This window comes from Chlamydotis macqueenii, chromosome 18, assembly GCF_036417535.1.
Source record: "Chlamydotis macqueenii isolate bChlMac1 chromosome 18, bChlMac1.mat, whole genome shotgun sequence".
Lineage (NCBI taxonomy): Eukaryota > Metazoa > Chordata > Aves > Otidiformes > Otididae > Chlamydotis > Chlamydotis macqueenii.
In genome coordinates this window covers 7,893,138-7,910,989 of record NC_141573.1, presented here as the reverse complement: position 1 = coordinate 7,910,989, position 17,852 = coordinate 7,893,138, and the positions used below count along the sequence as shown (strand labels likewise).

Below are 17,852 nucleotides of genomic sequence, written 5' to 3'. Positions count from 1 at the left end.
GGCTGTGGGGCACCTGAGTGCTGGGCTGGTGCACTTGTCTTTTTCCTTTGGGCTCTAACGCAGTTTGCTTTGCCCAAAGGAAAGACTTTGAAATCAGCCAGATCCAGAGCAAAATAGAGGATGAGCAACTTCTGGGCATGCAATTACAGAAGAAGATCAAGGAGCTGCAGGTAAGTCTTTGTTCCTTCCCTTCTCTCACCCAGTCTCAGGTCAAGTAGCAGGAGGGCATGGGTGTGAAAGGGTCCTTAATGTTCCCCAGGCTCGTATTGAGGAACTGGAGGAGGAAATTGAGGCAGAGCGGACATCTCGGGCAAAAGCAGAGAAGCATCGGGCTGACCTGTCACGGGAGCTGGAGGAGATCAGTGAGCGACTGGAAGAAGCAGGAGGGGCTACTGCAGCTCAGATTGAGATGAACAAGAAGCGTGAGGCAGAATTTCAGAAGATGCGCCGTGACCTTGAAGAGGCCACGCTGCAGCACGAAGCCACAGCTGCCACTCTGCGGAAGAAGCACGCGGACAGCACAGCTGAACTTGGGGAGCAGATTGACAACCTGCAACGAGTGAAGCAGAAGCTGGAGAAGGAGAAGAGTGAGCTGAAGATGGAGATCGACGACCTGGCCAGTAACATGGATTCTGTCTCCAAAGCCAAGGTACAGAGTTTCTGTCAAGTTACTGCCCTACGATACACAACCTGATACAGGATTTTGAACCTCCTGATTACATTTTGCTATCACATAGAGGTGCGTTGTTTTTCATTATGAGAGCAACCTGCTAAAATTTCCTGATTCCTTTGTGTGTATTTGACATCTAGGCAAACCTGGAGAAGATGTGTCGTACTCTGGAAGACCAGCTCAGTGAGATTAAGTCAAAAGAAGAGGAGCATCAGCGCATGATCAATGACCTCAATGCTCAAAGAGCTCGTCTGCAGACAGAAGCAGGTAATGTACCCACCACACCGCCCTAGAATGGAAGAAGCTTTAACCAATAATGACAAGACAAAGAGTGATGTTTTACTCAAATTGGTCTGCACTCTGTAAGCTGCTATACAATGCTTTAAAGACATCTTGGTTTAGTATTGCTTTTTAAATTACAGTCTCTGTCAAATTTCTCAGGTGAATATTCACGCCAGGTTGAAGAAAAAGATGCTTTGATATCTCAGCTATCCAGAGGCAAACAGGCATTTACTCAACAGATCGAGGAACTGAAGAGACATTTAGAGGAAGAGATAAAGGTTTGACTTTGGATTCAGAATCCATTTTCTTTCAGGATATTTCGTACTCTCAAATAAAATCAGTATATGTTAGCCATGTTTTTTTAATTTGAGAGCTCTCTAAACTAGATAGACAATTTTGCCACCCCATCTCTAGGGTGGGAAGAAAAGTTGAGGGGGGCATCACCTCCAACCTGGATACTGAGACATGGATGGAGAACTTTAGGTCTTTATACCAATTAATGATGGCCCTTTTTAAAAAAAAAAGAGATATATCTAAAAACCTGCATTTCTTTTTCTACTTTTCCATAATGGAAGCTGAAACTTCAGAACGTATTTAAAAGGATTCAACAATTCCCAGCTTTATAGTTGTCATTTAGAGTTTTCCCATCGCCTCTCGCGAGGTAACATTCTAGATCGTGATGAATGAAGCAATAAGAAGCTTCTCAAAACATGGAATGAATGTATCTTTTTTTTCTGCGTGCTGACTTTAAATGTCAGATTCAAAAACTTTTCAACAACTTTCACTGTGTTAACATTCTATTGTTTCACAGGTAAGTCATTGTCCCAATCCCATTGTTTCCCCAGGCCAAGAACGCCCTTGCCCACGCCTTGCAGTCTGCTCGCCACGACTGTGACTTGCTCCGGGAACAGTATGAGGAGGAGCAGGAAGCCAAGGGGGAGCTGCAGCGTGCCCTGTCCAAGGCCAACAGTGAAGTGGCCCAGTGGAGAACCAAATACGAGACGGATGCCATTCAGCGCACAGAGGAGCTGGAGGAGGCCAAGTACGTGGTGATAGGATGTGATGAGAGGAGGGACTGAAAATTCAAAAGAAATATTGGAAGATATACATTAAGATATTCTGAACAATAAGTCATGAATTTGCTTTGGGGAAGAGTAACAGAAAGTGAGAATCTTTATGCTACAGAAGTTTTAGTGGTTAAGTAAAGACAAGGGCTAAGAACAGCATAAATGTAGGCGTTCACTCTGTGCAACTGCAGACTGCAAAATGGTTAAGCATGCTCTTGTAGAAAGCACGCTGCTCTGTGCTAACTGTGAGCTGTGCTTCCATCTCCCAGGAAGAAGCTGGCACAGCGCCTGCAGGAGGCAGAGGAACACGTTGAAGCTGTGAATGCCAAATGTGCTTCCCTGGAAAAGACAAAGCAGAGGCTGCAGAATGAAGTGGAGGACTTGATGATTGACGTGGAGCGATCAAATGCTGCCTGCGCAGCTCTGGATAAGAAGCAGAAGAACTTTGACAAGGTCTTTTGGGCTCCAGCCTTGGGGTTCCTGGGCAGAGCATCCCCTTGTGATTGCCACATCCATACTGAGGTGCTGTTTCTCTTCAGATCCTGGCAGAGTGGAAGCAGAAGTACGAGGAAACGCAGGCTGAGCTGGAAGCTTCCCAGAAGGAGTCTCGCTCTCTCAGCACGGAGCTGTTTAAGATGAAGAATGCCTATGAGGAGTCCTTGGATCACCTGGAAACGCTGAAGCGTGAGAACAAGAACTTGCAGCGTAAGTCTCTGCTCCTGGCAGGGCATTCTCATAATCTGCTCCGCTGAGCATTCCATATGGGTGTGTGCCTGCAGGTTGGCAAAGATGCTTGTCACCCTGGTGTGACATGGCCCTTTGCATTCGGCTCTGTGCCTTAGCATGCCATTGCTCTTTGTTCCCACAGAGGAGATTTCTGACCTCACGGAGCAGATTGCTGAGGGAGGAAAGGCAATTCATGAGCTGGAGAAAGTCAAGAAACAGATTGAACAGGAGAAATCTGAAATCCAGGCAGCTCTCGAGGAAGCTGAGGTACATGCGCATGATCACTGGTGTCTGCACTAAAAATATGAGCAGTGGGGAAATATGGCTAAAAACTGCTTGATCCTTCTCTGTTCTCGCTGGGGAGCACAGGCAGCTGACATTACCTGGAATATTCTGTAATTACCTAGAAAGCTAGCAGTAGCTTTATCAATGCTACAAATGTTTGTGTCCACTTGTCCAGGCCTCCCTAGAACATGAAGAGGGGAAGATCCTGCGCCTCCAGCTTGAGCTCAACCAAGTGAAGTCTGAGATTGACAGGAAGTTAGCAGAGAAAGATGAAGAGATAGACCAGATGAAGAGAAACCACCTCAGAATTGTGGAGTCCATGCAGAGCACCCTGGACGCTGAGATCAGGAGCAGGAATGAAGCCCTGCGTCTGAAGAAGAAGATGGAGGGAGACCTGAATGAAATGGAGATCCAGCTGAGCCATGCCAATCGTGTGGCTGCAGAGGCACAGAAGAACCTGAGAAACACACAGGCAGTGCTCAAGGTCCGTTTGGCAAAGCTGTAGAAAGAGAAAAGGCTTCCCTGACATTTTTTTGGGGCTCCCAAGCACACAATGTTGCCTTGCAACATTGCCATTTCTCTGGTCTCTTTTACAGGATACCCAGATACACTTGGACGATGCCCTCAGGACACAGGAGGACCTGAAGGAGCAGGTGGCCATGGTGGAGCGCAGAGCAAACCTGTTGCAAGCAGAAATTGAGGAGCTCCGGGCAGCCCTAGAGCAGACGGAGCGGTCGAGGAAAGTGGCTGAGCAGGAGCTTCTGGATGCCACTGAACGTGTGCAGCTCCTCCATACCCAGGTAAGGGCGTGGTGCCAAAACCAGTTGTGTTGACACTTAACAAACACAGAGGACTGCTATGTACCAGAGAATAGGGAGTAGCAGAATGGCCTCTCTACTGCTGTCCACAAGGAAATGCATGCTCAGAACCCATCACCTGACCCTACCACTCACACTTTGTAAACAACCATTTAAAAATTCCAGATTTTGAATTGCGAGCTTGAGGAGTAAAGTCTTGGTTCGAGCTGTAGGTTTAGTATTGCAGGCCTCAGAATACAAGTCTTGCAATTTGTCTTTGTGCAGAACACCAGCTTGATCAACACCAAGAAGAAGCTGGAAACAGACATTGCCCAAATTCAGGGTGAAATGGAGGATACGATCCAGGAGGCCCGCAATGCTGAAGAGAAGGCCAAGAAGGCCATCACAGATGTGAGTAGGGGACTCCTTTCACTGCTTAAGAAAAGTGCTTTCTTCCCAAACTGTCTCCAGACTCAAAATGGCTTTGACCCTTTGCTCTCATCAGGCAGCCATGATGGCAGAAGAGCTGAAGAAGGAGCAGGACACCAGCGCCCACCTGGAGAGGATGAAGAAGAACCTGGACCAGACAGTGAAGGACCTGCAGCACCGTCTGGATGAGGCTGAGCAGTTGGCTCTGAAGGGAGGCAAGAAGCAAATCCAGAAGCTGGAGGCCAGAGTGCGTAGGGCTTTTATTTGTGCTTGATGAACATGCCACATAAGTAGCCAGCAGGGAAGCTGCAAAGCTGGTCTTCTCATTGCAGGTGCGGGAACTGGAAGGGGAGGTTGATGCTGAGCAGAAGCGCAGCGCTGAAGCTGTGAAGGGTGTGCGCAAGTATGAGAGGAGGGTGAAGGAGCTGACCTACCAGGTAAGGCAGGAGGCCTCCTTGGGCTGACAGAGTTTTCTCACAGCCAGTCAGATTTTGCAGACACCATCCCCAGGGGGAATTGCTAATTCACGTGCTGTGGAAACCAATTCACTGTCTTTCCTGTTTGCCAACTGCTTTAGTCTGAGGAAGACCGGAAGAATATTCTCAGGCTGCAGGATCTGGTGGACAAGCTGCAAATGAAGGTGAAATCCTACAAGAGACAAGCTGAGGAGGCTGTAAGTATTGCTTGTAGTGGTAAGAAACACCTTTTTCTGAGGAGGAACACAAATCATAAGGGAAATGATTATGAGTTTTTTAGATAGCATAGCAACTGGTGAACAATGATGGACTTCAAGTGCAGGGAAAGAGAGGTCAATCATATGGGAATGGTTTAGTGTGTGCCTCCACAATATTCATCATGTAAAGCTTGTAAGGAATGGTTACCCATGAGAAATTTTGTGTCTCTAGGAACATAATCCTGAAAGTATGGTTGACATTGCTTTCTTTTGGCCATAGTCCTGTTAGGGTAAACTGAGAGATGTCCTGCAATCTTCTTTATGTAAGAGGAGAGACTGACAGACCTGGGTTACAACCAGCATCTCAACTGATAAATTTTTGAATCAGATTCCTTCCTGCATAGGCCAGTTTAGACAGGTTTTACTATCCTATATATTTTGTGAGAGGGACATGGATGGGTTCTAACCGACTCATCTCCTCTAAGTTCTTCACCTGATATTAAGGAGCGCAGACCTAGGACACTGAGCCAGAACAGGAAACAGAGATGCTTAGCTCATCTGCTGAACTGCAAAAAAGTTTCAATTTCTTTTGCAAAGCAACATTCCTCATAAGACAAAGTGATGAGATATGTGACTGCGGAGTGCATGGAAGAGGAGAGTGGGTTTTTGGGGGTGCTGTATGGCTACGGAAGGAGATGGGCAGTTACCTTACAGTGCTGTCACAGAAGCATAGAGCAAGAAAGAGAAGCTATACTCACATAGTGGGGACTGGCAGGAGGGGGTAGGTACTTCCTCCCTGAGGATATCATATCAACTCATCTCTGGGGAGTATACATGTTCTTTCTTTGGGCTACTGCTCTTAGCCCTAACCTTTGAATGTAAAGAATAAGAGACTGCAGCCCAAATAACTTTTTCTCAGCTACTAAAACTGGAGACTGCTGTGCAGAGGGCATAACAGCAATAACAGTTCAGAAGCTGTTTTAGTTGGTTTGGGTTGGATACGTTAAACAAGGGAGAATGAGGACTGTGTGACTCTTCTGGGTCATCAGTGGTAGGTGGGAAATAGGAAGTCTGTGCTTTCCCCCTGGGAACAGCTACAGCCCCTCAAGGGCCAAGGGACAGGAGGAGGGAAAGCCCTGCCCTGGGCTCCTCCCCACCGACTCCCTCTGCCCGCACAGGAGGAGCTGTCCAATGTCAACCTCTCCAAGTTCCGCAAGATCCAGCACGAGCTGGAGGAAGCCGAGGAGCGGGCTGACATTGCCGAGTCGCAGGTCAACAAGCTCCGAGTGAAGAGCCGGGAGTTTCACAGCAAGAAGATAGGAGAGGAAGAGTGAGGATGTAATGAAGCAACAAAGTGACCTGAGGGCTGCACAAAATGTGAACCTCTTAGTCACTTTCTTCTGTAATTAGTCTTTGTAACCATGTCAATGTCTAGAGAATAAAGACTGTAGATTCCTGTGCATACACACTATAAACTCTGTCTTATTATTTTTCTTCGGATATTGTGCTGCAGCACAAGTTTTCTTGCTTTTCCTGGCTGGGGGAAGGGAGAGGCTAATGCAAACTCTGGATTGAGGACCTGCAAACTTAGAGGCTGGTCATTCCTGTGGAGACTACTGATAGTCCAGCCTGTGCTCTCTTCTGTCTCCAGCAGCTCCTTACCCTGCTCCTGCCCTCACATGCGCATAATGCTTCTCCCATTGTCCTTTCAGCACAGCTTCCTTCCCATGGGAGAGGCAAGAGAGGGTGATCCTTTCCTTTCTGCTTTCCCTGATTTTGTTTGTGATCCTGGCAGTCACAAACCCTAAGCATCAGTCTTTGAGTAAGTTCTCAGATGTCACAGTGCACTGCACCGTGAAGGACTGACAGTTCCTTGGCAGAGACAATTTTGGGTGCAACAGAGCACTGCTATGACACATTGATAGTGCCCCTAATTGGTGCCATCTCTCTTCTCCTAGACTCCCTCAGCTGCTGCCACCGCCTGCTCCTAGTTTCTCTGCAATGGACAAAATGCTGAGCCCTGCCTGGGGCCACATGCTGGAAGGACTGTGCCTTAGGGCCCATTAGTGGCACAGTGCGTGGCACCACCACACCTGCACAACACATCACCTCAAAGGTCAGCCTTGGACCACAGGCTGCACATGGCATCACCTTGAGCAAGAGAAAATTCAAAACCTGACAGATGTAACTTCCATTCCTTAGACAACGTATTTTTGTGAAGAAGGGAAGGGGATGGGGGACGAAGAGGAGGGCGAAATTGTCAAACACTTTTTCCTTTGTTCAGACCCTGATCTGAGCAGCAGAGGCACAGGGGGCATGTACAACTGTGCAGTCTCCTGTGCTCTGTCAGCTGTCTCAGCTGGATTATTCCAATGCATTACACCTTGCCTCTAGTTTGGGTGAAAGACACATGGAGAGTGCCAAGGTATGTTGAAGACACAGATGTCTGCCTAGGCTGATGTTTTCATAGAACCGACAGCTCTCAACTTGCAAGTAACCTCTGTCCCTCATTTTCAGGGACCCCACACAGCCTTGGAGGATTTTCTCAGAAACCTCGAAGACTGCAGTGCTGTGTATGCAGTGAACCAAACACAGGTCAGTGGTAGCGGAGGGCTATCGAGATAATTTGGAAATTCTTTCAGCGATACCAACTTACACAATTGCACCCGCTGTTGCAGCACTGAAGCGCCCGCTGCCAGTCACCCCAGCTGACTCCAGGCTGCAGCATCCCTTGATGCAGACCAACATGGAGCGAAAGAGAAACACGTTAGCAGCAACTGAGGAGTGAGATGTGGCTGGCACTAAAAGGAAACAAGAAGCAGACTGAGGAGCAGAGGCCAGGGTATGTATTGATGTTGAAAGCCTGTGACAGTCCACAGCTTTCCAGCGCTGCCTACTGTGCAAGCGCGAGTGTTCAAAAGCAGAGGTGGGGCTTTCATGGAGCACTGAGCCTGGCAGGGCCGCAAGGATGGGAGTGGGGCTGGTGGTGTGGGCTGAAGGGACACAGGCTGTGCAGAAAATGATTCTACCCAAGCTTCCTGGGGTGATGGGAATTGGTAAGGACTGACACTGTCTGCTTGGTCTAAGCTTGTAGAAGTCAGTGCCAGAGGCTTTGTCTCCAGATAGATGCTCACACTGCTGGGAAGATGCAACTGACAGCTCCATGGGGTACTCCCATGACAGCACTATCCAAAGGGCTCTCACCTTACCTGGCTCCCAAGTGCAGCCACACCAGCTCTCACAAGGAAGTCCAGCCTGCTTCCAGTGTCACTAGTGAGCATTGGCGAGCAGAACCTCAGTCGGTGCTGTCTGAAGAGAGCAATGGGAGATGGATCTTTAGGAGCAGTCCTCGGTTTTCATTCACAAGACCTTAAGAAAACCTTGCAGAGATGCCAGACTGGTCCTTCCTTCTCACCACACTACACAACCTTTCCCTATGTTACCCTGGAAGGGTCTGTCCTGGTTCTGGCTAGGATAGAGTTAATTCTCACCTGAGCTGGGAGAGGAGCTGGAGCTGGTGGCCCCTGTGGCTGGGGGACACAGGTGGGATAGTTTACTAAGTAGCCAACAGCTGGGATAGTTTACCCAAATTGGCCCAAGGGCCAATCCATCCCCTGGACCATCATGCCCAGTGTATAAAGTGAGGAGAGTGCTGAGGGGAAGTTGCTGCTGCTGGGGAGGGAGCTGGGCATCAGGATCCCCTGTGAGCTGTGGTACTGTAAATTACCTGAGATTTGCTGAAATCTGGCTTTACAGACCCTGCACCATCCCTTGCCTCATGTTGTGTCCACTGTGGAAGCCTGAGGATGTGCCATCAGAATGAGGGAATGCAGCCAGCAAAGCCAGGCACAGGGAAGACAGAAAGCAGCAGCTGTGAAGGTGAGTGAGCAGGCTGGTGGCTGCTGGCCACACTGGTGTGATACCTGGAGATAGTTTTGTTGATGACTTGTACAGCAGAACTGTCACAAAGGGCATCAGTGGGTAAGGACAGGCAAGTCACTGAAGAAGCAGCTCTCATATCGCAGGTCTAGCTGTGTCTGTTGTGACCCGCTATAGCCTTCTTCAGACTCTGCTTGCAAAGTCAACAGGTTCTTCCTGTAGCCTCCTGCATGTTTCACTGCACGCAGTTACCCACCCTCTGGTGTCTCTCTAGCTCTCAAGGATGTGGTCAAAAATAAAGCAAGCAGCCATGTGCCCTAAGCTCAGGTACAGCTCCCTCCTGGCCCTGCCTCCTGGGCTCTGAGGTCCCACCAAATGGCCCATCAGCCTTCACAAGAGTTGTTCCCAGAGGAGGAGACAAGGCTGCAGGGAGCTTTGGAGGTTGTCCGTGCCAGGAGGATCAGCCTGTCATTTGTCTCCTTTCATCCTCCATGTCAAAAGCTCAAAATAGCTGCACTCTTGCAAGACTCCTGTGCGGGGTCATGCCTGCTTGTGCAGGTGACACGCTTCTACTAATAGCACTCGAAGACATTCCTTGGCGGGTAGGTTGCCTTCTATATCTCAGCGCAACGTGCTGCCATGTAGGAGCTGGACAACTGTGCTGTGTCCTAAGATGGCAGATGCTATTCTTATCCTGGGGAGCCTTGCTCCAGCTCAGCTCCTTTCTCAGATGAAATGTTAAAAATTCGAGGCAGGCCTGAGTGTGCTCTCTCTGGGAAGAGTGTAAGTTGAGATTTGTCCCTGTAAAGTCTGTGCAATGATGCTGTGCCACCCCAGTGCCTGGGTGCTCGCCGTGCCCTCCTGGGATGTGCTGTCCCATGGGGAACACAGCAACTGCCCCAGTACTTCCAGCGCTGAGCTGTGGCTCAGTTTGGGGTGGATGGGGGTGTCTCTTCTCTAAAGGCAGGGTGGGCTGTAGCTCTGAAAATGCACGATTTTTCGACTGCTTCCCTGTGTCCCTGTGTGGGTGAGGATGAAGACAGAGGCAGGTTCAGGCTCTGCTCCGGGGTTCAGCAGCGCTGCAGGAGGCCATGTCCCTTTGCTCAGGCTGTGCCTTGGCAGCACCCACCGAGGGAAGGCAGCAGGGCTGCGCACCAGAGATCCCTCAAGGGCTGCTGGAGTATGGGGGCTGCAGGAGAGCCCCTGGCCAGGCCGATGGCTGTCGCGTGGTGGTTAAGGAGACCCAGCTCTGCCTGCAGCCTGACTCCGCTGGCCCTTTGGAGAGCTCAGTAAAGCCGGCATCAGCAACAGGCAATTGGGCAGAGGAAACCAAGGCCTAGCAATATCAGCCATTTGGGCTGTTGCTATGGGGTCACAGGCCCTATCAGCTTTCTTCTCGGCTTGAGTCTTGACACCTGACACTAAAGGGACAGACAACTGATTTTAGGGATCCAGAGCAGAAAGACGATGGCATTCTCACGAGTGGGCCCTCTGCTCAAGGCACCGGGTGGTGGCAGCATGGAGCCGCCGACGTGGGCCCTGCTCCGGGTGGCTGGCCAGCTGCAGACCAGCAGCTGAGTCTCACTGAAAAACGGGAGCTTCTAAAGCTGCTGGCCCACGCATGTTGATCGAGTCACACCAGATGTGTTAACATCCAACCAGGCGGGTCAGTCAGTTCCATGTGTTCGCTGCCGGGACAGAACAAGGACAGGCGGAATGGGCCAAAGAAGGCCTGGCAATGTCAGGGTCATCAATGCTGGAAGAAAAGACCCTGAGCTGACAGAAGCAGGCGCTGGTCAGGGTGCAGGGCCCTCTGCCCAGAAAGGGCATCACATAGGTGCCTGGAGACGTGTGGCTGTCAGAAGGACGACACACAACATCGATGGCCCTGCCAACTCTACTGTGCACCTGGTAAAGCAGCCCAAGTAAAGCAGTTGCAGCCCTTCTTCTGACAGCTGTGATCTGACTGCACCTTCATAGTACAGGCACCAGAACAGCCCCAGGGCTCTGGGTCACTCTCGTTCATCTTAGGATGACCATGAGATCCAGCCTCCAGAGATGAGGCCCTCTGAGACTCTCAGGCCAGCACAGGTGACAGAAAACCCTTTGCAGCCTGAAGTGTAGATGAGTCATTCCCATGGTCACCCATCAGTGAAGATATGCTCAGGTTTTCCATGCAATTAATGCTGATTGCACCATGACAGCATGTGTGGACCCCAGGTGAGGAAGGGGCTGGGCAACACCCACTCCCATAGACACTGTCTCTGTCCCAAGGGGGATGGTCCAGTCTGGGACCCTCTCTGCAGGCAAGGCTGCAGGCACAGAAGTGCCCTCTAGCTGCAGTACCCTAAATTCCTCTCCTCCTCTTGCTGATAGAGGTGAAATCTTTCGTCCACCTCTGCCCTGGCGTGTGGCAATGAGCTAGCCACAACCGCAGGAGGAGAGGGCTTTGGAAGGCCAAGAAGAGACACTGGCCTTATTTGGGTGAGCTGTGCTTCATGCCCTTGGATCTACAGATCCCCTCTCCAAGGAGGAGTCTGTGGCCAGAATGTGACATTTCCTTCATGATACAAGTACTGAGATGGTAATGCTGTCCCAGCATGAGCCTGCCAGAGACCTGTGTCTCCAGGGCCAAGAGTCTCTGGGCTAAAATCCAAAATGGTCAGTAAAGAGCACTTGTGTATCCTGTCCTGAGATATCTGTTGGCTTTTAAAGTGGGAGTATTGAGTGCCGTACTTGAGAACTGCACCATATAGCTGCCATTTTAACCACATCGTGATTATCATGACTACCTGTTGTGGTTGCCTTGCATGGCTGTTACACTGCAGACTTTGTGAAGGGCCTATGAGCTCACGGAAGAAGGGCATCCAAGCACTTTGGCAGGAAAAAAATGGGATCGGAATGAAAAGTAGCTCTGGAAAACTGAAGAAATTTTCTCAAATTTTCAGGAGCAAATTTGATTAAGAGAAACAAGGTACTTTTGGCAAGATAAGATGATATAGACATATGCATAACTTATGGCTGTTGCACTAAGAAGGAAAAGACGTGGAGGTTGTAACATATCACGAGTTAACACAAGGACATTCTGATATTTTTGAAGGCTGCTAGGATTTTTTTTTTTTGTCTGTATTGGTGTTTGGATGTTATTCTGACAGAACTAGAAAGCTTCTACAGTAGGAAACAATTCACATTTCAGTGAATTGGATTGGTAATTATGTGAATAAGAAAAACAGTACCTTTACTTTGGAAAATACATTTTGAACAAGATAGAATCATGAAAATATTTACCATAAATTAGGAAGACCTTAAATATATGATCTACCTTAATTGAAAATTATAATTCTTTAGGATTTTAAAACCACATCATTCTTATAGTAGATTTTATTGTGCAGGTTTATTTTAGGAACCTTGCAACTTGGTGTGATATTCAGTCATCTCAGTCAAATTGTGCTCTTCCTAAGTCCATGTTTAAATAGATTATTGTAGCCCTATATATTGTCCTGTGCTTGAACTACCATGCAGCTTTACCAAGGATCCAATACATTACATTATTAGGACATATGGAGAACACTGGTGAGAAACTAAAGTTTTATTTTTCTTGACTCGTGATTATCTGCTATGTGTGGACATCAGGGTTTGCTTTCCACAGATGCACTATTTTTAGACTTAAGTGGCCTGTCATCTGATCAGTACTAGTGCAAAGGTCCTGAAAAAAATGTTGGTCTGTAATGACCATAACAACAGACCTCTTAAAGAGAAGTTTAAAATAGATGCACTTAATAGAGTCAAATAGAGCTTCTGTCCCATATGGATGGCAGGGGATCTCCAGAGCACAGAAGCAGTGTTCCAGTAATAGCAGCACAAATGGTTGAAAACATTTCCTGTCAGACAGTCTTTATCAATAAAGGTTATACTTTGAGCTCCCCATCACATCCTAGGCAAGGAAGAAATCACCTAGCACCTAAGCTTTGCTGCTCAGGTCTAATGACAGTGCTTTTACACCTCTCACAGAATAGGCATCCCCCCCTGACCACATCATACCAGCAACACAGCCCCAGCATCAGCACGGTACTGCTGGGAGAAATACAACTCAGCGCACATGAAGACTTTGGAATCAGAGCCCAAAGAGGAAAAGTCCAAGCTTAGCTAACATGTAAGTCAGACAGCAGTGTGGGATGATGGAATGGCTCTGCTCTGAGAGCCTACGACACATCCTGCTTCAGGAATATATGGCCAACGGGAAGGATTTGTCAGGGAGCTGAAGAGACTGGTCTGTGCCACGTGGCATGACAGTGATCATTGCACATTTAGCTGGTTAGGCTAATATTAAAATAGGGTAATTTTGCATGAACATCAATATAAGCTGTACTCCAGTGAGAGATGTTATCCTATTATTCTCCAAACTGAAAGAAAGTTTTAAGGATCGTCTTTTTTTCTAATGTAAATACTGACAAAGGGAATTACCAATAGAAAACATCTCACATGGTACCAATGTGGCAAACTCTTTCTGCACCTGAGAATGCCTTGCACAATTTAAATTGTTTTAATGTTCAGAAATCTTTCTTGTTTTATGAAGAAAGGTAAATTTTTTTTTTTATATAATTGTAACGTCCTCTTAGAGCAACAAAAAGCTAGTTGTGAAAATCTAAACAAATCTGTCTCCATAGTGTAGCCTCTCCCTGCTTCTCTCACAGGTGTACAGTCAACAGAGAAACAAGCCAATTAATCAACTGTGTGGTAATTTTAGTTTATATTGTTGTCCTCATTTATTCTCCTTTTCTGTCACTCTCCAACTTCTTTTGCCTTTTCCTTCCATTGCCGTCAGAGCCTGTTCACCCCACTCACCTGTTCTGTAACTGAAGCTGTTCGGCTGCTTTGGCATGTGATGGAAAGGGCATCCTGAATGTCACCTCCTCGGCCAGGACCTACAGCTCACATACCTTTGACATTTGCTGTGGAGATAGGAGGAATTTGAGTAACCATAGAAATCTCATGCACACTCAAGAGCTGCTCGTTTTAAAATCTAAAAGTGCTGTGTGTTAACTCTCTAATCTCTAGCTGATTTTACCCTCCCTCTTCACTTTTCTTTGAAAGACTCTTACTTAGTAGGTAGCTACTTAGGTGTCATCAGAGCAAAATAAAGACATTCTTGGGTTTAAAATCTACTGTTGAAACTTTCCAAGTAGAAGTCACTTCTTTTTTTTTTTTTTCCCCTACTGTGAGGTCAAATAATAACTGTTTCAAACATTGCAGAAATCAGTCTCTGAACAAAGGAACAAGATCAGAAGATAGCAAGGCCATCTTAGTCCATTCATAGCCAGCCTGAGATACAGGAAGGTTTTGAACAGCAATGGACACAAAGTTTGCCTCACTTGTGTTTTGTCTTTGCAATAGCTAAACCAGTAACTGATCTAATGTACGTTACATATTACCAGGTTAGTTAGTCTTTTATTTATTAGGTTTATCACGGGCTTTTCCCTAGAAATAATCCCCGACTCCTTTCCTACTCCATCCTTTTTAGCACTGCTCATGTGTAATGATAGCTCAAATCCCTGAAGGACAGGTCTTAAACCGCAGTCTTATGTTACCCAGACTAGGTATGCTACACCAGGAACAGAGAAAGCACTCATCATATTCCATTTAATTCAACACAATGCCACCTTTCAGTAGAATAAAAAGATCTTTTTTTATGTAAAAAGTCTCCTTACCATCTCCAGGATCCAGTGCCCAGCCACATCTTAGCAGAAGTGTCAGAATGAGAAGCTTTGCACCAGAGAATTAGTGTTCTGGCATTTCTCCTTGTCTCATGCCAGCATTCCTCAGAGGTCTTATTTTACCCAGGGATCTTCAGTATGAGGCTAAACATTCCTTATCAGTCTGTTCATTAAGGATCCACAGGCACAAAGATCCCTCTTGGCATGTTTTATAAATATTAACAGCATAGCTGAGAACAGCATTTGCAAGCTGCAAATCCTATCAGGAATTTTGTTCAAGATTAGTGTGAAAACTTACACTAAGCAGTAAAAAGTACTAAATATCTTTAATTTTTGACAAAAAACTTGGTGCTTAGCTTTGTGAGAAACTCAGCATTATGAGACAACTTATTTTGTTGCATGTTGATAATTTGATTACTTTAGCTAAAGACATGCCATATCCTAGGAGTCTAATACACAAGACAAATTATTCTAGTAATCCTGTGGGTGTTAAGTCCGTTTCCTAAATCCATGTGTTAAATAACCTATTTTGGCAATAGGAAGAAACGTGTATGTGTTCCAGCTGTAGCATTTGGATTAGGTTTGTTTTTTTTAATGGGTTCAGTCTATCGAAATTAAGCTATTTCTATAACCACAACAGAGGGAATGACTTAAAACGTTCAAATTTTGACAATTTTTACTTAACTTACATAGAGAGGCTTTAGATCTGAAAGTACTTGAGACACAAAAGAATTTTCTAGAAAGTTTGGAGAAAGCGTATTTTGTGCTATGAAGTATAAATTTCTGAAGGAAGCATTTCATACATCTCATCTCAACATACTTGGAAATAATTTGATTTTCTGAACAGGTGGTCAGTATTTTGTCAAAAGCCAGTGACCGAACCCTGTGTTTTACCCACTTCACAGAAGAGAATGAAACAGTAGTTGGTCTGGGGAGAAATCCTGGACTAACACCTTTAGAGGAAGTGTGATCCAGAGTAAAGCAACAGAGATGTGTGAAATTTAACTCCAAGATCTCTGGTCATAATGGAAGCTGTTCATCCCTCTGTGTAGAATAGAACAGTACTGTATGCTTTTGGCTTGTTACTTACTCAAAGCATTCAGTGGTTAATGTCTTACACTGAATCCTAGGCCTCTTGTTTCCTTCAATGGAAATCAAATAACCTTCTTGAGTGCTAAGTTCATGCCTAACAGAACTGCGGTGCAGGATGGCCACTTTGGGGTCTAAAGATAATCCTAGCATATGATGAAGAAAGAACAGGTGATGTTTCAGTTAGATGTCTTTGAAACATCTTGCAGAGGATGGACAGCCTAAAGGTTTTACTTACAAAGTCTGGTTGTAATGCCCACTTTTGCGTTTGATTTCTGGAGACTATAGGCAATATGTTACTGTAACGTGTTGTCAAAAACTTGGAGCTGATGAAATACTGGAATGCCCATTGAAAAGCTGATATTTTGCTATCCTCAGTTTAACAATAGGTTTTGATTAGTTCTCTTCAATCTCTGCAATCAATAGAGCAGTATTTTGTTAAAAGGCTGTGACTGGTGAGGATATGGGAAAGCGTTGTCCTGCCTGCTTCACTGTGAGTCAAGTGAAGTCTTCTGAAGAGAAGAGTGGACCTTACCTGCTAGCAGTTAAACAGGACAGGAAGATGAGAGGTAACTGACAGAGTGAAGGGGAGAACAGAGGTCCAGGAAAGAGATCTGAACATAGGGGCCTACAGAAGACTGCTCAGAATAGCAGGGAGCAGGAACGCAGTCAGGTCTCAAAAGTATCAGCTAGAAGGTTGTCCAACAGAGTGGAAAGGTTTGCAGAGCTTGCTGAACCCAGACAACTAAAAATTCTGCAACTGAAACTAATATTGGAGAAAAGGACCTGCTCCAGAAGGACAAAAAAAGTGCAGGAAGAATTTTTATGATATGCTTTCTTATTCTGACTTTTTTTCTATTTTTTTTTAATTTTTTTTTTAAACGAAAGACTTAGGCCTCTCATCTGTAACTGCTGGCCTAACCAGGTGGTTCTTCCAGCTCCCCAGGTCCTTTCTCCTCTGAGGCTAGCAAAGTTTCTGTCAGAGGTACTCTGACACTTCAGCAAAATTTAAAAGTTGTTATTTGATTATACTGTTTTAGTAAAAGGGACAAGACACAAAGTCAGTGGTATAAACATATGCTGCCATGTATAGGAAAGAACTGCAGTTAGAATGTGAAATCAAGCAACATCCTAACATGAAAAGCATCAGTAAAGATCAGCTGTTACAATTTTTTAGTGATAAACCTTCTAGTATTGTTTTCTATAGGCGTATATTAGAACACTAATATATTTTGAGCACTCTTAGCAAAGGAGTTTAACAGCATTAGACACAGACCTTATACTTACTGTGTACTTCTGCTATGGAAGCCTAGCTGTTTCCTGCCATGGGCACATGTGAATACTAGGAGCACGAGACGTGGGTGTCCAGTGACACCACAGGCAGTCCAGACACAGCTCCTTCTCTAACATGGCTGTCCAGAGGAGAAGCGAGGAGGGAATGAATTATGAGCTGCCAATTGAAGGTGCCCTGTGCTGTTTGGAAGTCAGGTCTGTTCTGGTTTTGCTCCCCGAGATCGGCCATTCGAGTCCACTGTGGGAAGATGAAGGGGATGCAGGATTTCCATCACGTGTTAGCAGGAACCAGTCCTAAATCAAATTGTTTGGAGTGGGAGGAGAGGAGGTTACATCTTGGGAGCTAGGCAGGCAAAACACTGTTTTTCCTTCTGTATGCTATACCTCAGCTTTTCCATTCCTTCCTCTTTTTGAACCTGATGCCTTTCTACCCAGCCAGCTAGATCTATTACGCCTAGGGAGAGCTGTCACCTGCAATGAGCTTCTGCAGGGGAGGTCGTCTTTGATACAGATGTCCCAACATCATACTCGAAGCCAGCTTGGAGCCCTAGGGCTGCGCCTGAGTAGTCCAGTGCAGAAGGCAGCCACTTGCACCTCCAGCAGGATTTTGTGGAAGTTGTGTTATTCTGATAATGGTAACTCCTTTTGTTGAAAATCGTGCATTGAGATGTTGCTTACTGACTTGTGCTTGACATTTCCAGCCATGCAAAGTGGACGACAACCTTCCACACATAGTGTCCAAATATGATTCTGTTTATAAACCTACCGGACAATGAATGTAGTTATAGCGCAGTAGGAAAGCATTGTTGGCGGCATTTGTTCTGCAGAAAGCTCTTGGGAACCAGTCTCTCAGTGAGGGAGTCACAAAAAAACATTGAAATGAGAAAATGTTATGCAGAAAGCTAGTGGAAAAATGACATTTCACAGAAAGAGAGACTGAGTTTCACC

At 46.3% G+C, this 17,852-nt stretch overlaps 1 protein-coding gene and 1 long non-coding RNA gene across 2 annotated transcripts in view; one reads left to right on the top strand and one right to left on the bottom strand.

Moving 5' to 3' along the window:
* LOC104476946 (uncharacterized) overlaps positions 1-17,852 on the top strand; it is a 125,988-nt gene that overhangs the window by 83,858 nt on the left and 24,278 nt on the right. Inside the window, exons 65-66 of the mRNA XM_086762646.1 lie at positions 811-937; positions 1,112-1,230. Of these exons, the coding sequence (XP_086618772.1) occupies positions 811-937; positions 1,112-1,230 (246 nt within the window). The remainder of the gene's footprint in view (positions 1-810; positions 938-1,111; positions 1,231-17,852) is intronic.
* LOC147598494 (uncharacterized) lies at positions 12,893-14,599 on the bottom strand. The gene is made up of 3 exons (XR_015260523.1): positions 14,517-14,599; positions 13,645-13,760; positions 12,893-13,080 (listed from the first exon to the last, which is right to left on the bottom strand). It is a non-coding gene; the product is annotated as an uncharacterized LOC147598494 (long non-coding RNA).